Source organism: Symphalangus syndactylus, chromosome 17, assembly GCF_028878055.3.
Source record: "Symphalangus syndactylus isolate Jambi chromosome 17, NHGRI_mSymSyn1-v2.1_pri, whole genome shotgun sequence".
Taxonomy (NCBI): domain Eukaryota; kingdom Metazoa; phylum Chordata; class Mammalia; order Primates; family Hylobatidae; genus Symphalangus; species Symphalangus syndactylus.
Window position 1 is genome coordinate 35,239,000 of NC_072439.2, and position 25,843 is coordinate 35,264,842.

The window sequence follows — 25,843 nt, forward strand, 5'->3', positions numbered from 1 at the left end:
CAGGCCGCCCGGGATGAGCTAATAATGGAAGCAATTTGTAACTTTCAGTAGCTCTCTAGGCCTGGGTACCGGAGGGAGGGAGGCGGGCAGAGGAGGGGAGATGGGCACCCCCAGTCTTTCCATCCTCCTCATTCGTCTAGGGGCACCCGAATCCTCTATTTCTTATTTCCCCTATCACTCAGGCACTGGCAGTGTCCTTTGCCCACTCCTGTTGGCAGCCGCGGCTTCAAAGCGAGGTAAGCTGGTCCTCTACCCCTCAAACTCTTCACTACCCTCACCCCGTTTACTAGTACCTGCAAACCACAGCCTCCCTTCCTGTCCCATTAGTGAATTTAAATCGGATTTTGTTTTTCCTCTTAGTTGAAAGAAAAAAAATCTTTTTGTATTCTTTTGTGTAACCTATCTCGGATTTGGAGAAAATTTTAATTCAAATTAATACACTTATATTGGGGGGTAAGTGGTACTTTCCTCCTTTTCAATGAATTTGTATACTTGCTACTTTATGGAGAGTTTACTTTTCTTTGGGGATGAGTTACACCTTATGTTTTCACATGTGTTACTTCTTTAATGATAGGTTCAACTCCTTTCTCCATTCCATCCTCCAATTTTGCTATTTATAAATATCACTTAATAGATTTAGAGTTTATTCATTTTTCTCCTCCCTCACTAGTTTTTCAGCTGTTACAGAATCACCAAAATTTATTTTTCTCTGTGTGTGGATGAGGTTTTGTGTTGATTCCTCTTTTTGTTTTGTAAATGAATTTATTGTTTGGGAAACTCTTGGGGGGCGTGTGTGTGTAAAAAAGGTCTTTTGATTAATTCCAACCTCTCCTCTTCTGAAGAACAATTTGCTTGAAATGTTTTGTATATTTTCCCTATTTTTATTATGTTTAAATTTGAGGTATTTTACCTTCTTTAAAACCTGACCTCTTTTGGAAATTTAACCTTTTGCATTTTAAACCATTTTTAAAGTTTTTATTTTATAAAATTCAATGGTTAGTAGATTTACTTGACTTTCCCTGACCTCCTTCACGCGCCTGCCACCTCCATCTAAGAACTCCCATCCCCAGCTTCCACAATTTTCAGCTTCCAACGGACTCATCCTCCCCTCTCCTTCCAGCCAAGGAGGGATGCCTGGGAAGTAGACAGTGTCTTTCTTGGGTCAGAACCTATGCTCTGGTTCTAGTTCAGGACACCTCCAGTCTGACTTCCAAGCCAGCAAAACGAGTGAGAGCAGAATTTCTGTTCAACTTTTTCATTTGGTACTAAGTTCTTTCCACTTGGCTGTATTCTGGAGAACTCTGATACATGAAATTGAATTTTAAATTCTCATTTTTTCCCTAAATTCTAAGAAAAGTGCAGGCAGATTGTTTTTCTTCCTTAAATGTAAGCTGTTAGCTTAGGGGTTAGACTTTTGGGTCTTTTACCTCCTGGGGGAGACTTCTCAGAGAGACACACAGTGTTGATTCTCCTTTTAGTTTTGGTTAAGGTAGAAGGGGCAGGGATTGGGGAAGCCCATATTGATCTCTGGCTCTAGCTCTGAACAAAGAAGGGTAGAGAGCTGGCCTGGGGACTTGTCCCTTTGGTCAGTAAGGTTTGGCTTAGGAGAGAGTTTGGAGTAAATCCCAGCGCTGAGGAAATTCTTCTTTTTAGCATTACTGTGAAAATAAACTATTAAAATGGTGTGACATGGCTTCAAACTATTCAGATTCCTTGAAGTAACAAAAATAAAATTACAAGAGTAATTCGTGTTTCCCAAAGATCCGCCTCCAGTGACTGTCCATTTCTCTCAGGGAAACAGAACCCAACTGGCAGAAGTAAAACTGCCGCCCCTCCCCTTTCAGTTCCCCAGTCACATTGACATTCTGGGCACATTTGGCCCAGCCCCCGTCCCTGCTTCTCCCAAGTATGAATCTAAATTACTATTAATAAGGGGCCGCTCCAAGTTAATTGGCATTAAAAGAATTCATTTCAATTTGTTAATATTAAATGAATGCTCTGCACTTTAGCTCCCTTCTTCGCCCTGGATTCCCAGATGAGTGATGGGAAGAGGGGGCAGGGAAGTAGAATGAGGATTTTATTTCTGGCTCTCTAGCTTAGCCACTGTGGTGCCTCCCCTGGGGGTGTGTGATCAGGCACAGTGGGGGCCTGCTTGGGGAAAGTCTGATGGTCTTTTTTGGTGAAATTCATCTGTTTCAGCAGGAGTTGTGGGGGAGGGTGGGAGGGGAGCAGAGAGAGAGGGATGGAATGGTTTGGGGGACTTTGTGGGGAGCAGAGGGACTAGGGAGACAGTGGGAAGGGAAAGGGATGGAGGTCAACGGGAGTTTTGGAGAACAAGGGTTGTAGGCTGTCGGGGGTAAAGCAGATTTGTGAAGAACTGGTGATAGGAACTAAACAACCCACCTAGAAGGGGAGGGGCTTCGAGCAGGGGTGCGGAGGTGGGATTTGAGGCAAAACAGCTAGGGGTTCTGAAACTATTAATATCTAGCTGTGTTTCTCGGGGCAAGTTGCTTAACTTTTCTCTCTGCCTTAGTTTCTTGACCTGTAAAACAGGGATAATAATAATAGAACTTATCTCAGGGGGTTATTCAGAATTAGAAGAAATACATGTCATGTGTTTTCCACAGTGCTTGGCACATAGAAACTGCCAGTAAATGTTAGCTCTTTTTATGGCAGAGTGGTTAACGGGATGGATTCTGGAGCTAGACAGCCTGGTTTTGAATCTCGGTCATGCCTTATGTGAGTGGTATGACCTAGGCAAGTTACTTAACCCCTTGTGCTTTAGTTTCCTTGTCTGTAGAATGGGGTTAATAATACCTAGCTCAAAGGCTGCTGTCAGGATTAAATGAGTTATATGTATGAAGAGCCTGGAACAATGCCCGTCCCATAGGAAACACTATGTAAGCATTAGTTGTCATTGATATTATTGCTCTTCTGATCTAGGAAGGTCAAAAATAGAGGCACAGGTGAGCTACTACTTACAAGCTAAGATTGGAATCAGATCAACTCTTTCACTCCTATTCCTGAAGCTAGTCCTGCAACTGGGGCTGCATATGAGGGCTTGGGGAGAGATCCTATAACCCTGGAAGCTGGGATATCCAAGTTCTTCATCTGCTCTAGTTCTTGGGTTGGTGGTCCCTCCAAGACCCATAGACTCGAAGTCACTTCTTTTTCCCTGGGCAGGGTTGGGGTGGGGCTGGTAATGGGACAATTACTTTCTTGGTCTAATAACTCCCTTTGGTAGAGAGTTAGTCCTGGGAATGTGAGTTGGGGGAGGTTGGGTAGAGCAGAGGAGACTAAATATCGTTTATGTACCAGCCCACACACACTTGACCTCACCAGAGGGTTGGGAAGACAGGGATTCAAAGAGTGGAAGTGATCTGACAAAGTCCTAAAGCTAGAACTTGGCAGAGCTGGCATCTGAACTCTGATCTGCTTGAGGACAAACTTAAAGCCCTTCCATTGCTGCATGATTTTTTTTTTTTTTTTTTGAGACGGAGTCTCGCTCTGTCGCCCAGGCTGGAGTGCAGTGGCGCAATCTCGGCTCACTGCAAGCTCCGCCTCCTGGGTTCACGCCATTCTCCTGCCTCAGCCTCTCCGAGTAGCTGGGACTACAGGCGACCGCCACCACGCCCAGCTAATTTTTTGTATTTTTAGTAGAGACGGGGTTTCACCGTGGTCTCGATCTCCTGACCTCGTGATCCGCCCGCCTCGGCCTCCCAAAGTGCTGGGATTACAAGCGTGAGCCACCGCTCTGCATGCTTTTTGAAGGGAGGGATGGGACACGTGTAAACTTAGGCCAGGACCATGGGGTAGATGGAAGATGGGCAAAGATAGAGTATTGGAGTGGGAAGTGGCCAAGCAGGAATTTTTCAATCATGGAAGACTTCCTGAGAAAAGAGATTCCAGATCAGGGTTCAGATGGTAGGGGAATGAGAATAGGAAGTAAACAAGAGGGAAGGAGCCATGCATTGACAAGGAAGAAGAAGAAAAAAGAATTTATGCAAAGGCTGGGTCAGAGTAATGGACATGAATTCGATTTGCGTTGGGTTTGCCTTACCATTTATTGAAGGCATACTATGTACTAAGTACATACATGATCACATTTGATGTTCACAACAGCCCTGACAAGTGGGTTTCTTATCCTTATTTCCAAAAGAGTTCATTGAAGTTCTGAGGGCTTAATCCCCGCTTTAGGTTACACAGCAGTAGCTGGATTTCCTGGCATCAGAACCCTCGCCTAGGCTGCCTCTGAGCATGGCTTCTGTGTCCCAGTCTCAACTTCCATGACTGTTTCAGGTCCTCCTGTTCCCCTGCATTTGTAGTCACTCTTGGTGACTAGGAACAAAGGGCTAGAGCGTGAGCTGAAACTGAAGACAGGGAGTGGCAGGCAGTGGGGACAGAAACTTTTCTCACATCCACCCATGTGAAGAAGATGGACAGAAGTGTGGTCTTTCTGGAGGGAGGCTTCCAAGCCACTTTCCCGAGACTGCTGATCTTGGGATGAATGGCAGGGACCTGATTGGGTAGGGGATGGATGGTCACATTGTTTTCTGGGTTGTAGACTTTATTTCCCTTCCTTTGGGAAGAGAAGAGGAAGAGGACAGCTCAGGTGTGGGTTTGAGCCCTGGATTAAGACTGCCCATTGTCCACTAAAATCTCTTCTTTCCTTGCTGCATGAGGGTAGAGAGACACCCAGCTGGACACTCCATTTCCCAGCTGCTCTTGTTGCCAGGTGTAGACACAGGGGAATGTGAGGCGAGCATGTCCTCAAAGCCTGACGACATTGGGTAAATTCTCCTTTGTATTCTGTCTTTCATGAGCTGGGCAGATGTGCCTGAGAAGGTTTGACCAGGCAACTGAAAAGACATCCCTAAGAGAAGACAAAGCAAAGGTATGAAAGGAACACACGTCCCCGCCTGACTAGGAGGAACAGAGCTGCCTGCTGTCTGGAACTGCTTCCTCCCAGACTAAGTGAGAAATAAACTTCTGTTTTCTACACGCTACTGTGTTTTGGGGCCTTTCTGTTATAGCAGTTTTGCTGTCATCCTTTCTAATTCACCTTCTCACACCAGATATTTCAAATTAAAAAGATTATATCAGGCCAGGTGTGATGGCTGGCAGCACTGGGCGGGGCTGAGGCAGGCGGATCACTTGAGGCCAGGAGTTTGAGACCAGTCTGGCCAACATGGTAAAACTCCATCTCTACTAAAAAATACAAAAATTAGCTGGACACGGTGGCACACTCCTGTAATCCCAGCTACTTGGGAGGCTGAGACAGGAGAATTGCTTGAACCCAGGAGGCGGAGGTTTCAGTGAACCGAGATCATGCCACTGTACACCAGTCTGGGCTACAAAATGAGATTCTGTCTCAAAATAAAAAAAATGATTACATCAGATCACGGAATAACTATAATAATATTTATTGGGCCAGATAGAATGCGAAGGACTCTATGCACATTATTTACTGTAATCTATGTGACAATCCTCTGAGATACGTGTTACTATTATTCCAATTTACACACGAGGAAACAGGTTCAAGGAAGGTAAGTTATGTGCTGAGGGACACACAGGAGGGAGTGGAGCTGGATTTCAAGCCCCCTGGGTGTGCAGAACTGAGCCTCTTCACCATGGGGGCAAATCCCTCCTGAGGACAGGGCTGGAAAAGCCATGGAGATCATCTTGTGCTTGGACAAGCCTCTCGCCAGTCACCACAGGGCCCTGAGACTCCCATTCCTACCTTCAAGAAGCTCAGCAGGCTACTACTCGTGTTCATGTTGGGTCACCACGTACGGTTTTATTTGAAGGAAGGACCCCAGAGTTAAAACTCGATTTGAAAACCCCTGATAAATTCAGTCCCCTCCCTCTTTTTACAGGTGACGCCCAGAGAGAAGACATGACTTGCTTAAGGTCACACACTTAGTTTCTCTGTCAATCTTTCTAAATCTAGGACGAGTTCTCTTCCCACTGTATCAGGCTGCCTCAACAAACAGGAAGGTACAAAAATAACCAAATCCAGGAAGGAGGGCAGTGGTCTGTGTCTCCTCCAATAATTTCATGGGACAGACAAGCCCATTTCCTTGACTTCCCTTGTGCCCCTCCTGTCGGATATCTGCTTTGGGACCCATCTCTTTTGGGCTTGCAGAGAGAATGGCTGCACCAGTTCTCTACCCCCCTCATCACCCAGATGGTCAAACATGCAAAGGGAAAGGAGAGCTGGGGCCGGAGCCAGGGCAGGCAGAGGCTCCTCGACCCCTCCAGTCTTTCCACATTCATATTTTTGGAATTTCAGGCTCCCTCCTCCCCCTAGACCTTTCCTAGTAGCCCACCAGGGAGAAGAAGAGGGAAAACTGCCATAAATTTCTCCTATTTATACAAGATGACAGAGTTTCTTGTGCCAGAAAAAACACAGAAAGGGAGCTGTCAGGCGAGAAGGGACCCAGCCTTATACCTTCTGGGGTCAATTTATCTTTCCGAACCGTGGCTTGGGGGCTACCCTAACATTGCCTGTATGAAATGTAGGCTTTAACTTGGGGCAGCCAGGCCAGACAACCCCTGAGCTTTGTTTCTGATCACAGTTTTCCTGCTTCATCTCAACTTCCCCCTACCCCTTACGCTGTCTTTTTAAAAAACAACTTTCTTGAGGTATAAGTCATGTGTCATACAATTCGCCATTTGAAATGCACAATTCAATGGTTTTAGTATATTCACAGGTATGTCAAACCATCACCATAGTTAATTTTAGAACATTTTCATCACCTCAAAAAGAAATCTTGTAACCTTTAGCTATCACCTCCCTATGCCCCCATATTCCTTCTTGCCCTTAACAACACTAATGTACTTTCAGTTTCTGTAGATTTCCCTATTCTGGACTTTCATATGAATGGCATCATATAATAAGAGACCTGTGACTAGCTTCTTTCATTGAGCATAGTATTTTCAAGGTTCATCCACATTGTAGCATTTATCAGTACTTCATTCCTTTTCAGGGCTGAGTAATATTCCACTGTATGGATATATCACATTTTGTTTATCCGTTCATCTATTGATGAACATTTGGGTTGTTTCCACCTTTTGGATATTATGATTCTCTCTTTCCTCCTATTCTCTAGACATCTTGGATAGTATCCGGTGAGGCCTGTGGGCAAGAATGGGTGTCTCTTATATTTGGGAACACCTAATATCCATGAAAGCAGGGTCTTGGCACATGTCTGCTTTCATATTAAGTACATGTACTAGCTGGAATTTTCCTCCCTCTATTGTTACTGAGGTGGGGCTGCTCCCTCCTTTATCAATTCTCCCTTTTTATCAAGATTGCTATGTTGGACACTTGCTGACTCTTCAGATTAGGGGATTCAGATCCTTCTCTTGGGGCTTCAGAGACATGAAGTGGATGAATGAATGTCTTCCCATCAGGGAAGAGTTCCCTGAGTCTGGTCTCAAGTGATTCTCCAGTGCCTCACAGCGGAAGGAAGGTCTGTGAAGACTCCAGGGTCGAGGGAATGTTATGTTCTTGGAGGTATGACTGAGCCCAAAATCCAGGCCTCCAGTTTCCATCTCCTTGCCTGGCCCATTTCAGTCTTCAGACATGCTTTGAGCTCAATCCAGTCACTCACCTAGCAACAGACACTGCCTCTGCCCTCATGGACCTTGCAGTTCTAGTGGTGAGAGTAAGATGAATACAAGTGAACAAAATGATGGCAAGTTGTTCAAGCTTGGGAACACTGTTCAATGAATGAATGAACCAACAAATACTTACTATGTGCTCTGGAAAGAAAATGTGAAAAAAGTCAGAGTTGTAAATCACTTTCTGCTACCACTACCTTTCCTAGTCTGGAAGTCAGCATTACTTCTCCATCCCTTGGAGGGGATAGTGGGCAGATATTACAAAATGTTAGCTAATAACAGCTACCACTTATTGGACCTGACATACACCAAGGGGTTTCTATAGTTCATTAATTTTCACCCTTTGAATTAGGCATCAATATTTCCATTTCGAAGATGAGAAAAACCGAGACTCAGGGTTTAAATAGCTATCTGAAATCACACCCGTAGCAGTAAGTGGCAGAACATTTGCTCTGGACACTGGGATAAGTATGTGTGTATGGTTTTGTTTTTGTTTTTGTTTTCATTTTCTGTTTTTGTTTGTTTGTTTGTTTTTGGGACGGAGTTTTGCTCTTGTTGCCCAGGCTGGAGTGCAATGGCACGATTTCAGCTCACTGCAACCTCCACCTCCTGGGTTCAAGTGATTCTCCTGCCTCAGCCTCCTGAGTAGCTAGGATTACAGATGCCTGCCAGCACGCCTGGCTAATTTTTGTATTTTTAGTAGAGACGGGGTTTCGCCATGTTGGCCAGGCTGGTCCCAAACTCTTGACCTTGTGATCCACCCCCCCCGGCCTCCCAAAGCGCTGGGACCACAGGCGTGAGCCACTGTGCCCGGCCATGTATGTGTTTTTATTCCTAGCACTTCATAACAAATGCCAACATCTCTTCCTGTGGCCCTACCACAGAGGGAGCTGATCAGTTTCCCCTCCTGCCCAAAGGCAAAGCAGCCACAGTGGAAGCGCCAGAGTCCTCCCTCACAGCCTTCTGTCTGGTGGTTATTCCCACTTCAAGGATAAGGAAGGAAAGGACCCATTTTGCTTTCAAAGGCTTTTTCCTTCCAGCCCTTGCTGTGTGGCCCGTTGTGTGTGGGAGGGACCATGAGAGGCCTGGATATTGTTAACAAAAGACTTGAACAAGCCAAAGAGCTGATGATGTTGACAAGAAGGGGACCTTAACAAGGCAGATAATCAAACTTTGATGACTGACAGCCCCTTTTGCATCCCTTCACCCTCTGCTAAATCAGGTGTCTTACATGATCTTGATAACAAATAATAAAAATTAGAAACACATTACAGTTTTCACATGCATTTGTTCACTTCTCACAGCAAACATGAGAGGTATCTAAGGCTGAGCAGCTTATTACAGAAAAAAAGTTTATGGGACTAGAACCTTAATTTTACGTAACAAAATTTATATAGAGCTTACCATGGATCACATACTCTCCTAAATAGTTCAAAACTTTCATTTTTAAAGATATGGGGGTCTTGCAGCCAGGCGCGGTGGCTCACACCTGTAATCCCAGCACTTTGGGAGGCCAAGGTGGACAGATCACCTGAGGTCAGGAGTTCGAGACCAGCCTGACCAACATGGTGAACCCACGTCTCTACTAAAAATACAAAACACAAAAATTAGCTGGGTGTGGTGGTTCATCCCTGGAGTCCAGAGACTGAGGCAAGAGAATCGCTTGAACCCAGGAGGTGGAGGTTGCAGTGAGCTGAGATCATGCCATTGCACTCCAGTCTGGGCAGTAAGAGTAAAACTCCATCTCAAAAAAAAGCGGGGGGAGCGGTCTTGCTATGTTACCCAGGCTGGTCTTGAACTCCCGGGTTCAAGCAATCCTTCCACCTCAGCCTTCTGAGTAGCTAGGACTATGGGCCCATGCCACCAGGCCTGGCTGTATCTCGTAACTATTAACTCATCTACTCTTTTTCACCACCATATGAAGTAGGCATTATTTTTATTCACATTTTTTAAGATGTGGAAACTGAGGCATGGTAATCAAGTATCTTGCCCAAGGTTGTACAGCCAGCAGGTGGTAGAACAGGGATCTTGAGCCCAGACCCAGCGTCTGTGTCTAACCGCTTCGTCAGGTGGGCTTCGCATGGGGACTACACTTGAAACTCTAGTTTGTTAGTCTGGTGCCCCTGCTTCTGCCTGCCTCCCTCAGTCTTTACGGCCCATTGGAAAAAGCAAGCCAGAGCTGTGGCTCCCAGGGTGACGATCCTTCAGCTGCCTCCTTGGCACTGTCATTCTCTCCTCCCATCTCCTGCCAAGGGCTGCAGCTAAGAATACCACAGACGGTTTGCCATGGATCAAGATTTCTCTCGAGAAAGAGCACACAGAAAGGCTCCTGTGAGAAAGGAAGTCACTTGCTACTCCCCTTATTCCTCCATCAGGAGGAGCCAGATGAGGTCACTGCCATTTGAGTGGGTGCTATCAAAGCACAGCCTCTGGCCAGCGTGGAGACAAACGTGGGCTGTGTGGCCCGTGACTGAGTGGCTGAAAGGAAACCTGAGGTGGTAGATGATGGAACTGATTGAAAGAAAACTTCTGTAGGAATGCTGCATGTCATTCATTCAACAGTGCTCCCTGACCAGGGCCCAGGGCTGTGCATAAGAGCTGCAAATGGGTTTCTTCATTCATTTACATATCTATTTGCTTATTTATTCAATAAATTCTGATTATGCCCCTAAGAGGCACTGTGCTAGATGTCAAGGATGAACAAGACAAAATCCCTTCCCCACAGGGGCTCCCGGTCTAGAGAGGGGAGGAGGAAGGAAGATCCACAGTGATTTGTATCATATGCTGAGGAAAGAGAGTCATTTACTATCGCCGTTTGACATCCGCACCCCCAGTGCAGTCCTTCTCTTTGTCTCTCCATGCTGGGAGTGAGCAGTCCCTGCCCTGCTGCCCTTCAGACACAGCCCTCTTCCCTCAAGCTGCCCTCTGCCTGGATCCCACCTTCCTTGTGAGCTGGAGTATTTGTGTTGAAGGAGTCTTGACTCTCCTTCCCTGTCAGTCACTGTTTGGCTGCAGGCAGTGACAGAGGTGGCAATAAAGCAGCAGAGAGAAGGCTTTGGTATAGGGGCAGGGACTCGTGGGTGGGATGGGACGGGGATGGTTTTCTGTTTGCCCCACTGCGTTCTCTGTGCTGCTCTGCCCAGGGAGGCTGACCTCTGCAGACTGTGTCACCTGGGCCCCCTGATCTCTCGGCCAATAGAGGTCCCGGCTGGGAAGGGGGAGAGAGGAGTCAGGGTATTTGTTTCCCCCATTCCCTGTCAGCCCCCTTTTTTGCCTGCCTGAAGCTCTGGTGGTGGTTGTGGTTCCTCCATGGTCACAGCTTTGATGAATGGCCTCTCTCCTGTGTCCCGTGACCCCAGTTGGCATCAGGCTTTGGTAGAGATATTTCTATCCTGGTGCCACACTAGCCCTTATTAGTTTTCTTCATCTGGTCTATGCCTTTAGAAACTGTCACATCACTAAACCCTTCAGTGAAACCCTTTCGAATGTGTCATTTATTTTCTGTTGCCACCCTAACTGGCTCACCTGGGTGCAGAGGAGGTGGGGACAGAGCAGGTTGGGGCTCCAGTTCAGCTTTATTATCCCTCTTTTTCAGGGTTTCCCAGAGGAAGAGAGAGAATTTGGACAAATGAATGAGGGACAACGCTCTCCTGAGGGTTTTCTTTAAGGGGCGAGGATCACTGCCGCTAGCTCCTTTGAAAGCAGAATTAAGAGGCAGTGCAGGAAGGCATAGCAGGAAGGCTCATGGTTAGACCACAGAGAAGGAAGCAGCCACTGCTGGGGACCTACCCTGTGCTGGTCACTGACAAGCTGTCTCATTAAACCTTCCTAGACCCTCAACCCCTCCTTGTATCTTATCCTCATTTTACAGATGAGAAGACTGCGGCCCAGGGAGGTAAAGATCTGGGGAGCAGGATGGGAGCTTCACTCTGTCTCAGTTGCTCTGGCAAAGAGAAGCCTCACCTTGTGATTAAGGAATTGGGAGGGTGACAGATAAATCTTGGCTTAAGTGTCAGCATAGCACTGGGAATCTGGAGCTAGGCAGCACTGGCTTGACTCCTTGGATCTGCCTCTTACTAGCTGTGTGATACTGGGCATGCCTCTGTTTCCCCATCTATAAAAATGGGGCTAATGACAATAACACCTGCCTTACAGCTTGTGTAGAAGGTTGAATTTGTAGTTATGAGGTGCCCAGGAACAGTGCTGGCACACAGTGAGCGCCATACACAAGTGTTGAAGAATGGAGCCTCCTGCTCTCTCCTTATTTTCCACCCCCTGCCCTCTTCTCATTCCCCTCCTCCCCTGCCTTCTCCTCACCATCCTGAAAAAGAGTGAACAGCCACCCAGGGGCCCCTGGACAGGCATGTTGGTCCCAGGCCCTTTGTGAGCATGCTTTTACCTGCCCTGCCCTCTGTCATCACCATTCTGGACGGAGCAGCAAGGACGGAGACACTTAGTTGGGCTATCCAGTCCAGGTCCAGTGCCAGTGGGATCAGCTTCGATGGGATGTGCACAGACTGGCCTCTTCTCCCCAGCCCCCTCAACTTCCCAGAGTTGCAGGGGGCCTGGGAGTTCTTGGTAACAGCACATTAAACCTCTGTTTGTGGGAACTTTAATTTAAACACAAATTAGAGACGGCAAATGACTCTGGCAGCCAGATAAGCCATCCCGGGAGAACAAGGAGAAAGCCAAGAGAATCAGCCCAGATAAGGCCTGAATTTAAACTACTGGTGATACCCAGAAGCCTGGGACAGATGAAATCTAGGGGTCCTGAATGAAGAACCCCAGAAGCTCCACACCCCAGTTGCCCTTGCTCTGGGCTCTATGCCAGCTCCCTCTCCTGTGTTCTCTATATTTCTTTTTGCAAAATTCTCTTTTTTTTTTTTTTGAGATGGAGTCTCGCTCTGTCGCCCAGGCTGAAGTGCAGTGGCGCGATCTCGGCTCACTGCAAGCTCCGCCTCCCGGGTTCCTGCCATTCTCCTGCCTCAGCCTCCCGAGTAGCTGGGACAACAGGCGCCCGCCACCACGCCCGGCTAATTTTTTGTATTTTTAGTAGAGACGGGGTTTCACCGTGTTAGCCAGGATGGTCTCGATCTCCTGACCTCGTGATCCACCCGCCTCGGCCTCCCAAAGTGCTGGAATTACAGGCATGAGCCACCGCGCCTGGCTCTTTTTGCAAAATTCTAACCTGATTCTTTGGCTCCATCCCTCTCACCCCCACCCGACTGTTTTAGAGAATGCACTTTCTTTACCTTGCTTCTCAAAGCAAATAAATAGTGACCTACTATTCTGAGAAAGTTCTACTTGTTATCTAACCTCCATCTATGCTACTACCTTTAGAGTCTAATACATCCTGCTTAGTGGTAGCTCTGGGAGTTTCTGTTCAGGTGGCAAATGTGGCGTAGTAAAAACAACCTGAAAAAGACCTGGGTGAACTTCTCTGCATCTCAGTTTCCTCATCTGTATGGTGAGTGTGTGAGAAAGAATCTCTAAGGACTTGTAAACTCTGCCTTCTCACAGAGAATCTGAGGACAAGGACATCCCAGGAAATCTCTATTGTTCTGGAACCCGTGAATTTTCCACTCTTCTACTGTTTGGGAGTGAGCGTGGGGAGAGAAGTCAAGCCTGTTGATTCCTTTCTGGGAGGGGTCTACAGGCTTTGCTTCCACCCCTCCACCCACAACCCAGGCTCAGGCCAGGCCCAGGCCCAGGCCCAGGAGACAGGCTGCCTTTCCAGTTCTGTCAAGGCCTGCTGAGCCCAGCTCTGTGGGGCTGGGGCTGCTAAGATGTTGTCTCTGTCCTCTGGGGTAGGAGCAACATATGTTCCCTCTGTCACAGCACCTGTGAGGGTGGCAGAGGGCTGGCAACCCCCAAGAGGGCAGAGTTCCATCTCTCCAGCTGACCTTGAAGAATCTTTTTATCCTGTTTTTCTGGGAGGCTTAAAGTGAAGGCAGAGGGAGATATCACACAGTCCCAAAGACCCCACTAAATGAGGAGCTACTGCCTTTCATCTTTCATGCAGGGTAAAAGAAGACACCTTGGCTACAGCAAGAGGAAAGAAGGTCAAACCACAGGCAGAACTTTCAGGTTGAATGTTAGAGCAGACTGTGATCCCAAGAGGTCATCCAAGACCCTTGGTCTCAGAGGATGCCTATGAGGCCCTGGTCCCTGGCTGGGATGGGGACAATAATCCCAACAGCCCCATGCCAGACCGACTTGGGAGTCAGAAGTTCCCTGGGACTAGAATAGAAGGACTTTGGCATTTTCCCTGGCCTAGGGCCCTTAGACAGAGGTGGGCAGCTGCCATCAGGAGCCTGGGGCCCAGCTGTGTCCTCACCTTGCCCGCCTCCCCCCTCCTGAGTGCCTGGCTGCCCCTGGAGCCCCAGGCTTGCCCGCCATCTGGGCAGCTCAGAGGAGAGCCCACTGCCAAGGGAGTGCCAGCATTGATTTATAGCCCACAACCTTGGCAGGCTCAGGCTGTGTGCCCGAACCGCCTTTGCTCAGGAAAGAGATGCTCCTCTTAAAGGGACAGTGCAGAGGAATGCAGGAATGTCCAGGACGAAAGCTTGGCAGGGGGCTGGCAAGGAAGACCTCCACCCATCAGCACTCTGGGTGACTGTCAGTCCCTAGGGAAACTTCTCCCTAGAGAACCACCCATCATGCCTGTTATCATACCCCATCCTTTGTAGACTTGGCCCAACTGTAACATATTAATATGTTTACTGTCAGTCTCTCCCACTGGACTGTAATCTCTAGGAGGGTAGGAACCAGACCCATTGTGCTCATTGCTGAATATTCAGCACCCAACACAGTACCTGGCGCCTAATAAGATCTCAGTAAGAATTTGTCAAGTGTAGGAAAGAATGAATAAATGAAGGTCCTTGTCCATGAGGTGGAGGGAAGCCCATGTGTCTTCTTAGTGCCTGCCATGGTTTCCAAGACCCTGCAGCATCTGCTGCTACCCCCAGGATCTCTCCCTCCAGGACCGTTCCTCACCCCTGTCATATCAACCCAGGACCAATGGGGCCAATCTTATCTGGATACCCTTGCCTCCCCACTTTCCTTGAGTCACCTTTCTTAAGTCCTTCACACAATGTTCTTTTCCTCCCATTTTCCTTCCTCCAAGATACTTTCTCAGATTACCTACAGCCTCAGTCCTTGGTTCAGATATTCTTTCAGATAATCTTTTATTTTTATTTATTTATTTATTTTTATTTTTCTTGAGACAGAGGCTCCCTCTGTTACCCAGGTGGGAGTGCAGTGGCAGTCTTGGCTCACTGCAACCTCTGTCTCCTGGGTTCAAGTGATTCTCCTGCCTCAGCCTCCAGAGTAGCTGGGATTACAGGCTTATGCCACCATGCCCAGCTAATTTTTGTATTTTTAGTAGAGACGAGGTTTCACCACGTTGGCCAGGCTGGTCTTGAACTCCTGACCTCAAATGATCTGCCCGCCTCAGCCTCCCAAAGTGCTGGGATCACAGGCATGAACCACTGTGACTGGCCTATCCAGCAATATTTACTGAGTATCTACTATGTGCTAGGCACCGGTTGCCAAGAATTCATGAATAAATGAGACAGGCATAATCCCTGAACTCAAGGACCATACATTTCAGAGAGTGAAACAGACAAAAAAATAAGTAAGCAAGTTAGCAAATACATACATGCAATTGTGAGACCTGTTGTGAAGTGGGTAATCACAGACAGGGTGGATCAGGGACCCTTTAAACTGGGTGGTCAGCTAGGCATGGTGGTTCATGACTGTAATCCCAGAACTTTGGGAGGCTGCGGCAGGCGGATCACCTGAAGTCAGGAGTTCGAGACCAGCCTCACCAACATGGAGAAACCCTGTCTCTACTAAAAACACAAAAATTAGCCAGACAGGGTGGCGCATGCCTATAATCCCAACTACTTGGGAAGCTGAGGCAGAATTGCTTGAACCTGGGAGGCGGAGGTTGCCGTGAGCTGAGATCGTGCCATTGCACTCCAGCCTGGGCAATAAGAGCAAAACTCTGTCTCAAAAAAATAAAATAAAATAAAATAAATTGGGTGGTCAGAGAAAGTTTCTTTGAGGAAGTGACACTTGGGCTGAGGTTTGAAGAATGAGAGGCAGCCATGTAAAGAGTGAGGAAACAGCATTCTAGAGACAGTTCAGTCACCTGGGTGTGCACAGCAGCATTTGGGGGATGGGAGTGGGAGAGGAGCTTTCCCAAACTGCACATTCCTATCTCTTTTACATTTTGAAAGCCCCTACCCTTCCAATGTGGGAGGACCATTGCTTAAAATCTTTGGAGAAGCAGCCCTGGCCTTACCTGGAAGCTGGTTAGAAAACAGAGCTCAGGTGCCACCCCAGATCTACTGAGTCAGAATCTGTATTTTAACCAGGTCCCAGGTCATTTGTATGCACAGTGGTGTTTGAGAAGCAGTGTTTCAGGAAACACCTCACAGGGGGAATGGAGTGTGAGGACCTCAGAGGATGTGAGGTGGGTGGGGTTGGGGGGTTGGTTGCTGAAGAGTGGATTTGAATCAGAGAAGGGGGTCTGAGTGTGTATATGTGCCTCTGTGTGTGTGTTCCTCCAGCCCTAATGACTGTGGGCTCTCTGAGGATGTGCATCTCCAAGCGCTTTTCCTTCTATGGGTGTGGAGTACCAGGGAATACTGTACATCTTTATCCCACTGTGACAATGCCCCCACTTCCACATACACCTGTGAGTCAAACAGAATCTGCCAACCTCTGGGTGGTGGGAGCATCTCGGAAGCAAGGCAAGGCAAGGAGATCCTTTGTTCCTGACCTCCGGCAATCCATTTATTTGACCTGAGTCTCATAAAGGCGTCCTGATGAGCCCAATCGCTTGCTAATGGTTATGAGCTGAGACCTGGGGATTTATGGCTGAGGCCTCCGTAGCCACGAACAGGAGTAGGGCTGCGCACAGGAGACCAGGCTGTGCATGGCTTCCGTTGATGGAGGCTTGTACGCAGAACCACGGCGGGGACTACCACACCCCCACCTCCAAATCTGGAGCAAAGAACATTGCCCTGGGTGGGGGAAGGTGGGCTAAGGAGAAAAAGGACCTCTGGCTGGAGATGTCCAGGGATGAAGGGTGAGTGTCTGGGAAACTGGCCTGATTTGGCTGGGTGGGGTACAGGGGGAGATACTGGAGAAGTGAGTGGAAAGGGCACTGGAATTGGAGCCAGTCAAACTGGGGTTCAAATCCTGGATCTGTTTTCCACCCGTGTATGACACTGGACAAATCATGGCTCTCCCTGAGCCTCATTTTTCTCATTTGTAGATGAGAATTGTGACGCCATCTCATAGGTTTGTGAGAATTAAATGAGGCCAGGTACAGTGGCTCATGCCTGTAATCTTAGCACTCTGGGAGGCCAAGGTAGGAGGATTTCTTGTGCCCAGGAGTTCAAGGCCAGCCTGGGCAACATGCCGAAACCCTGTCTCTACAAAAATACAAAAATTAGCCAGGTGTGGTGGCGCATGCCTGCAGCCCCAGCTGCTCAGGAGGCTGATGTGGGAGCATTGCTTGAGCCTAGGAGCTTGAGACCGCAGGGGGCCATGATCATGTCACTGAACTCCAGCCTGGGTGACAGAGTGAGATCCTATCAAGAGAGAATTAAATGAGATAATGTTTGTGAAAAGCACTTCGAATACCAATTGTATATATTTAAGTGGGTCAAGAGATTGGGATTCTAATTCCAGCTCCACCACTAACTTGCTGGGATTCTAGCACTGGTTTTGTTACCAATGGCTTTTTTTTTTTTTTTCCTGAGACAGGGTCGCACTCTGTTGCCCAGACTGGAGTGCAGTGGTATGATCTCAGCTCGCTGCAACCTCTGCCTCCCAGGCTCAAGCAATTCCCCTGCCTCAGCCTCCTGAGTAGCTGAGATTACAGGCATGCTCCACTACTGCCCGCTAATTTTTGTATTTTTAGTAGAGACAGGATTTCGCCATGTTGGCCAGGCTGGTCTCGAACTCCTGACCTCAAATGATCCACCTGCCTTGGCCTCCCAAAGTGCTGGGATTTCAAGTGTGAGCCACCCTGCCCGCCCAGTTACCAATGGCTTTGTGACCTGGGGCACATCACAGACCCTTTCTAGGTCTTAGTTGCCCCATAGATACCAAGAAGGGACACAGTGCTCTTTTGGTTGCCTCCAGCTCTGATGTTTTGTGGTTCTAATGAGGAGTCCTTGTTTGAAAATGGAACTTTGGAATGGTTTGGATCTCATTCTGGCCATAGAGAGGGCATCATTGCAACTGTGGCTTCAGGGCCAATGTGCGGTTAGGGGGGCTGAGTCAGAACAGCCCCCTCTTCCTCGATAGTGCCATCCTGTGAATACAACCCCTGTATGGGTGTGGAACACAGTGTTGGGGAAGACTGGGCAACAGGGGTAAATAGGAAAGGCCCTGCGGTAGGGAGTTAGCTGGGCATCCACGGAAATGCCTGAACTACTCATGCCTTTTGCACAAGTAGGTCTTCAAATAATCTCTTCTGCTTCCCTCTTCCTCACTCTTTCCCTGTCTAAGGTGTGTGGTGGTGGGGTGTGTGTGTGTGTGTGTGTGTGTCTGACATGATTGGGAGAGTAAGCCAAATGGAGTGGAGTGGAGAAACGTCCCCAAAAGTCCCAGGAAGAGACCTAAGGATTCCTAAATCACAGTGCAGAATAGGGTCCCCCACCCTTTTCCCGTTCTGGGAACATCCTGAAGCCAGTCACTGTGGGAGACAGACATGACCCCCAACCCAGCCTCACAGACCCCACCCCTCTTCCATGCTTTGCCCTACCCTCCTTCCTTGTGCTTGTATCCTAACCTTAAGCCCTAGAGACCTCTAGGTCCCCAGAGAGCAGCCTATTCAGTGACGTTTATTTTACTGAGTGCATGTTATGTGCCTTGCACTGGGCCTGGAGCAAGCGCTAAGGAGTGAAATTAGACCTGATCCCTGCCCTGAAGATGTCACAGCTGAGTAGGCAAAAGACTTTAAACAGATAATGGCAACACGATGTGCTAAGGAACATCAATGTACAAGATAACAGGTAGTCTGTATTTATGGGAGAGGGAGGCGTAAAAGAAGATGCTTCAGCTGCTTTCTAAACATGTTTGTTGTTGTGGAACATTAAAAACGTACGAAAACAGAGCAGTGTAGTGTCCTCATCATGCGGCTGCAACAATGGTCACACCAGGATCTTGGTGTGTCTATACTCCCACCCACGTTCCATACCCCACTGCACCATTACTTGGGGTGGAACTGGGTTGGTTTTGAAGGAGGAACAGCAATTCCCCAAGTAGAAAGTGCTGGAGGGAAAAGCTTGCAGGCAGAGGGGATGCCCTGCTCAGAAGCTTGAGCAGTGCCTGATGCTGGTGCACCAAACCGAAGCTGAAGGAGTGGGACAAGATGCTTTGGCCCCTGTGCATACAGGCCCTAATCCATCTGTCACACAGCGTGCCCTGTGTCTCCTTTTGGAACTCGGGTCTCCAGGCAAGTCTTCGGCAGAGCCAGGTTAGCGCAGAGCCAGCGCTTTGAGTGCAGGGAGTGAGGAGGCACCGCTAAGACGGAGGGCCTTGGCTGGGCGTCGGCGGGAGCCTTGGTGGGCCTAGAGCGCTAGGGACTGGCACGCACCGGCACTGACGGGCAAAGCGGGCGCAGTCGGGCCCTCCACCCCGCGTCGGCACGCGGTCTTAAATACTACCCCGGAGTTTTCAATTATCTCTCTTTAATGGATTTGCAGGGGCTCTTTCATCAAGCGCGGGGTGGCTGGGTGTGGGGGTGCGGGGAGCGCGCGGCGAGGGCTGGAGCTGGGAAAATGGCCCATATTTCAATATTAAAGCCCTTTACGATCGTCAGCAACATGAAAGATGCTGCAAATAAAACGGAGCCGCCCGCGCCAGCCTCTCCATCTCGCAAGTTTTAATTAACGCTGAGTGGGAGGCGGCTGACGGGCGGGTCGGAGCCGGGCCAGGGGCGGATCTGGGAGCCTGCGGATCCCAGATTCCGAACTGGAGCGGCAGGGATCTCGCGGGCCGGGCCAGGCGGAGGCGGAGGGTGGTGGGCTCCGAGTCCCGGGCGAGGGCGCGGAAGATGCCCGTGGAGATGGGCAAGGCTGAGGGATGGGGGACAGGTTGGAAGGTCTCTGAGCATCTGACCGGGAAACAAAACTCTGCAACTGAATGCAGGAAGCTTTATTCTTAAAGGTGAGGGGCTTGTGGCCAAATCATCGAGCTCTTCATCCCCAGGCTCCTTCAACCCGCGTCCTTATGCCTCTCTTCTTTCGGCCAACAATTCCCCCAAACGCTGCCCCGCATTGATTCATGGTCCCCTCCCACCTCATCCTGTGGCCCCTTGTTTCGGGAGGCAGGCGTGCTTCTGTGACCCCGCGGCTCCTGTTCTGGGACGTCTGCTTTCTCCATCACTCCCTGGCTTCCCGGGCGGGCCCCATCCTCCGGAGCGGAGCGGAGCGGAGCAGGGCGCACAGAAGCGCCACTGTTCTGCCTTGGCAGGGCCTGGCCCGACAGCTTGTGCCTGCGCAGCAGACCCATCCGTCAGGCGGGAAGGATGGAGCGACGTCCGGCTGCCCGCTCTGAGGACTCCCCAGGGAGACACCTCTGGCCTTGGCTCAGACTCCTCTCTTCCCTTCTCTCCACCCGCCAACCCTTCCCCCAACTACCAGCTCAGTATATGCTTCTGTCTCTCCTCCTTTCCTTGCTTCTCCTCCTCCCTCCCATACATATGCAGCCTGGGGCCTGGGGCCCAGGAGAGCCACTCCTCTCATGGGTCACACTGAGAAGTCCTCCCTCCACCTGCATCCACATGGCAGGGCATAACTCTAAAGCTTAAAACGATCCAGCAATCTGGCCGGGCGCGGTGGCTCAAGCCTGTAATCCCAGCACTTTGGGAGGCCGAGGCGGGCGGATCACGAGGTCAGGAGATCGAGACCATGGTGAAACCCCGTCTCTACTAAAAATACAAAAAATTAGCCGGGCGTGGTGGCGGGCGCCTGTAGTCTCAACTACTCGGGAGGCTGAGGCAGGAGAATGGGGTGAACCCGGGAGGCGGAGCTTGCAGTGAGCCGAGATCGCGCCACTGCACTCCAGCCTGGGGGACAGAGAAAGACTCGGTCTCAAAAAAATAAAAAATAAAAAAAGATCCAGCGATCTCAGTGGACCACAATCCAAAGCTAAGTCAGCCAACCAACACTCAAGGGCTTAAATCAAGGACTTTGGGCAAACCCTATAGAGTGGAGGAATTAGAAAAATAATACAAATAAAAGACATGGTCATTATTCCTGGGTATTTACAGATACTTTGTGCTTCCTGAAATGTTTTGCAGAAATCACATTCTCCTCTCATTGTGCTACACAGCTTGTAAGCACCAAGACAAGAAATTCTACGATAAAGCTAAAAGAAAAGAAAAGAAAAAATCCTCTTCTACTTTCATCTTGGTGTGTATTTTTTCTTGTCAATTTCTGATAATCTATCAAGCCTACTTAAAATAGTGCCTGCTTATGCAGTATGGTTAGGATGACAAACACACACTTAAACAGAATAGGGAATAAGTACAAACTACAAGGGCTGTGGGGATGCAGAGTAATAGGACAAGTGGTGAAAATTAAAACATTTTTGGCTTAATCAAGGAGTACTTCCTGGAGGAGGGGAGACCTGATTTGGAAGGAGAGGTGATATAAACTTGAAAAGAAAGTTCCAGATGTGGAAACACTGGCTTTATTCTTTATTTTTATTTTGAGACAGGATCTTACTCTGTCACCCAGGTTGGAGTGCAGTGGCACAATCTTGGCTCACTGCAACCTCCACTTCCCGGGTTCAAATGATCCTCTGCCTCAGCCTCCTGAGTAGCTGGGACTACAGGCGTGTGCCACCGTGCCCAGCTAATTTTTTTGCTTTTTTTGTAGAGACGGGGTTTTGCCATATTGCTCCAGCTGGTCTTGAACTCCTGGACTCAGGCGATCCCCCTGTAGCCTTGGCCTCCTAAAATGCTGGGATTATAGGCGTGAGCCACCACACCTGGCTAACACTGGTTCTGAAATTAGGCAGAATCTATATTTTACTTCAGGTTGAGGAGCAGATAATCTTGGCTATATTTTCCCTGACAGTACAGTAAGATGAAAGAAGCCTTGTGCAATAGCAGGAAGAATTCAGGGTAGACAGTGGGATCTTGGCTAATGCTGGAGACTAAAGTGAGTGGAGAGAGACCCTGAAGCACCCTTCTCCCATACTTGGCTATGGGCTATGGGAGGGATGCCTGGACTCTGAGACTTGGCCACCATGTTGTGTTTTGCCATTAGAAGCTTTGGACGTGAAGTTGAATAAGGCAGGAACGACCTCACAGCATCAACCACAACCCCTAATGTGGTTGGAGAAGGAGGCAGAGAGGGCAAAGAATATCTTCCTCTTACTCAGATTGTAAGTGGAGAAACTGAAGTCCATTCACTCAAATTGGTAAGTGTCTACTGAGCAGCTCCTATGTGGCAAGCACTATATAGGCCCTAAGGATACAGAGATGATCAGGGCATGGTCCCTATCAACACGGTGCTCACAGTCTAGTGGGAAATAGAGTTCACTCGTCATTCTATCATTTAATCAAAAACAAAAAGTACTGAGCACTTACTCTGAGCCAGGCAGAGTTGCAGGTGCTGGAGATGCAACTGTGAACAAGACAGACCCAATCCCTGCCCCATCAGAGAGTACTGCCTGGTGCAGAAGACACATACATAAACAGGCAGCTATAATTCAGGGTGATGTATGCTACGAAGGGGAAAGGACAGTTGCCATGGGGTGGTGTATCCATAGATATGCCATAGATCCATAGGTTCCCATGAGGGGAATCTCTCCGAGTTTGTGAAAGGGGATGTGAGGATGATGTGGAAGAAGCAACACCAAATCCGATCTGCTCACAAGGTGCGCAGAAGTCAGGTGTGGGATGGCATGGGAGGGTGTCCTGGGCCTAGAGTTTGTGTTCCTTTTCAGCATCTTACTAGGAGCTTGTGGCCAAATCAGGCCCAGACAGAGCTTCTTCCCTCTAGTCACGGGATAGCAGTGGCCTGCACCAACACAGCTCTTCCAACACCAGCAGGGGAAACCAGATGATAATCCTAACAGAGCCAGACCAAGGAATGAGGTTATCAGTTTTCCTTTTTCTGCTGGGAAGTTTCTGCCTTGGGGCTAAGCTATGTGGGGGTAGGCTGGGAGGTGGGAGGCACTGTGGAGGATCTGACTCTTTCCACCCTTCGCTCACTGATCCTAGTTTTGAACAAGAAACAGGTGATCTGTTTTTCTAGTTGCAGATGAATAGAAACCAGAACAAGAAAGTATTATTGTCCTCCCCAGACATGTTTTGGTCTCCTGGGTCCTAACCAGCTGCCTACTTGAGCCATCTGACTTCCATCCACAGGGCCTCCCAGGAGCTGAATCCAGAAGGGCAAGAACAAAGTAGCAAAGCAGGAAAGGGCATTCAGAAGAGAACAGCACGGGCAAAGGCCCCAAGGCCAGAGCACTTGGAAACTGCAAGTCCCTCAGTGTAGAGATGAGTTTGTAGAGGAGGTTGACACAAGCTTGTGAAAGACCCAGTATGCCAGGCTAAGGGGGTGGGAACAGTGAGGGACACTGAGGGTTTTATGGCTTAAATTTTGACAAGTGTATCTACAATATAGACAACTAATGTAACACTTCTTTTTTTTTTTTTTTTTTTGAGATGGAGTCTCACTCTGTCGCCCAGGCTAGAGTGCAGTGGTGAGATCTTGGCTCACTGCAACCTGCGCTTCCTGGGTTCAAGTGATTCTCCTGCCTCAGCCTCCTGAGTAGCTGGGACTACAGACTGATCCCACCACATCTGGCTAATTTTTTGTATTTTTGGTAGAGACAGGGTTTCGCCATGTTGGCCAGGCTGGTCTCAAACTCCTGAGCTCAAGTGATCCACCTGCCTCAGCCTCCCAAAGTGCTGGGATTACAGGTGACACTTTAAAAAAAATTTTTTTTGAGACAGAGTCTTGCTTCATCATCCAGGTTGGAGTGAAGTGGCTCAGTCATAGCTCACTGCAGCCTTAACCTCCCGTACTCAAGAAATCCTTCTGCCTCAGCCTCCTGAGTTGCTGTTAATTTTTTTTTTGTAGAGACAGGGTCTCACTATGCTGCCCAGGCTAGTCTCAAACTTCAAGAGACCAAGGCGAGAGGATGGCTGGGCTCAAGAGATCCTCCTGCCTTGGCTTCTCAAAGTGCTGGGATTATAGGCATGAGTCACTGCCTGTCTGTATAATGTAACACTCTTGAACCCACTATCCAGACTTGAGGTTTTGTTAAGTTGCTGTTAAAATTTTGTCAATTTTGCTCTTGAGTTTTCAAAATAAACAGGTCATTACAGATAAAGTTGAAGTTCCCTTTGTCCCTTCGCCAGTACCATTCCCCTCCCTTTCAGAGGCACCACCATCATATATTTTCTATTTTTACCATAGATATATATCCATGAATAATATTATAAGGCTTCAGTGCATTTTAAAAAGAGGTCCAATTATTATGATATAATTTATAACTTTATTTTTCCATCGCATATTTTTTAAAAAGTCTTTATTTGAGGTTTTTGGCAAAGTGCTGACAAGGGTAAAACTAGGGTTATAAGATCATGCTGGTTACCAAGTGGAGTATTCCAGGTGACAGAGAAGGACCAAGGATGGTGACAGTGGGAAGGAGGAGACGGAGGTGAAAGGAGAATCCACACCACAGGTCACTGGTGATCGCCCTGTGAGGGCAGGTTTGTTTTATACATGCTGTTCTTCAGCACCATGAACAGGGCCTGGCTGTTGAAGATGCCCAAGAGAAAGGTTGACAGGGGCAGGCGGATCCAGGATGACTCCCAAATTCCTGGCCCAGTGCAACAGCCTGGATGATGGTCCTAGTCTCCAGTATGAGGGCCCCAGGAGGAGAAGTTGGATTGTAGGGAAAGATGAATCCAGAAGCCATCTCTCTGATCTAGAGGAAACAAGGCTGTGCCTTGTGGAAGGGATTAATGTTAGGAAGCAGACCAAACTTCTGTTCTTAGGACAGAAAAAAATCTTGTAGCAGGTAGTTCAAGGCTATAAAATATCTGAAGGGACCCAGAGATGGTAAGAGTGGAAGGGTTCAGTCCTGGTCAGGGCAAAGGGATAGTTGAAAAACAAGCCAAAAACAATAATCACTTTCCTCAGAAGGCCAGGAGGGCAGGGTCCAGCTTCTCCATCAGCCACAATGAATGTCTTATAGCCCTCTGTGCGGTGGGTACCCACAGCCCATTGGTCAAGGCAGAGGAGGAGCAAGAAGGTATAGTAAGTGCGTCTAGGATCATAAAGATCTTGTCAGATGCCCACACTCAACTTTGCTCCCACTCTATATACATCAACAAGATGGACAGGTGGGGTGCTCACAACTGCTTCTTAGGACTTATTCTTGACCACATTCAATTTCTCTATTCAGGGAAGGATGTGAAATATAACCTGCTTTCCAACTCTTAAGACCCAGAGCTCTGGCTCTTCACCTCAAAAGGCTGCCCTCTGCAAGAGCTCCCTCAAAGGCACTGCCACCCCCACCTCCTCACCCCACCACCCCTGCCCCAGGCACAGCCACCACCCACCCTCTGCTGCTAATTCACCTATAAACACTCTCCTGCCTTGCATCTCCACTCAGTTTTGTTCTTTCTCTAACACGTTCCACTCCCCTGAAAGCCCACCCGATCCTTCCTGTTACCCTAGCACTGACTTCCTATATGAAATCTGGTGGCTCACATTTCTGTCCTTCTCTGTTTTTGTCACTCTTTCCAGCCCCTCACCTGAGCCTTTGGTAGCTTGGTCTCACAATTCTTTGGGTCCTGGCTATGGTTAAGTGGCATTTCTCTACTTCATCCCCGGGTTCGGGGGCAGAAATGCTTTTACCATCCCCAGTGCTCCTCTCTAGGGGAGCAGAGAGGTCACTTTAGTTTTGTTTGGTCTGGTGGAGAAAGGCATGCCCTTCTCTCAGAGAGGGAGCTGTCATGGATCTAAGCCAGTCCCTGTCCTAGGAGTACTTGCAATTTAGACTTGCTCTTTAGTCAAGGAATTTTAAATATTATAAAGCAATGTCGTAGCTGGAGGGGGAGAATCTTGGAATCCCCTTTCTATGAGCCTGCTATTTGAAGGTGTGGTGGGATCCCTTGGAAGTGTGGGCCCCTTGTACTCTGGATCTAATCCCTAGAGTCACC

At 48.5% G+C, this 25,843-nt stretch overlaps 1 protein-coding gene and 1 long non-coding RNA gene across 3 annotated transcripts in view; both read left to right on the forward strand.

Annotated features, from left to right (window-relative positions):
* The first annotated feature begins 44 nt into the window (after window positions 1-44).
* LOC129465740 (uncharacterized) lies at window positions 45-12,236 on the forward strand. Of its 2 annotated transcripts, XR_008652019.2 has the most exons (4): window positions 50-236; window positions 4,824-4,974; window positions 11,222-11,521; window positions 12,102-12,236. It is a non-coding gene; the product is annotated as an uncharacterized lncRNA (long non-coding RNA). The 2 variants fall into 2 exon arrangements; XR_008652018.2 differs by lacking the exons at window positions 11,222-11,521; window positions 12,102-12,236 and having other exon boundaries at window positions 45-236; window positions 4,824-5,006.
* A 4,347-nt stretch (window positions 12,237-16,583) lies between these two features.
* LOC134733260 (uncharacterized) overlaps window positions 16,584-25,843 on the forward strand; it is a 35,267-nt gene continuing 26,007 nt past the window's right edge. The window contains exon 1 of the mRNA XM_063622288.1: window positions 16,584-16,723. Within this exon, the coding sequence (XP_063478358.1) occupies window positions 16,584-16,723 (140 nt within the window). The remainder of the gene's footprint in view (window positions 16,724-25,843) is intronic.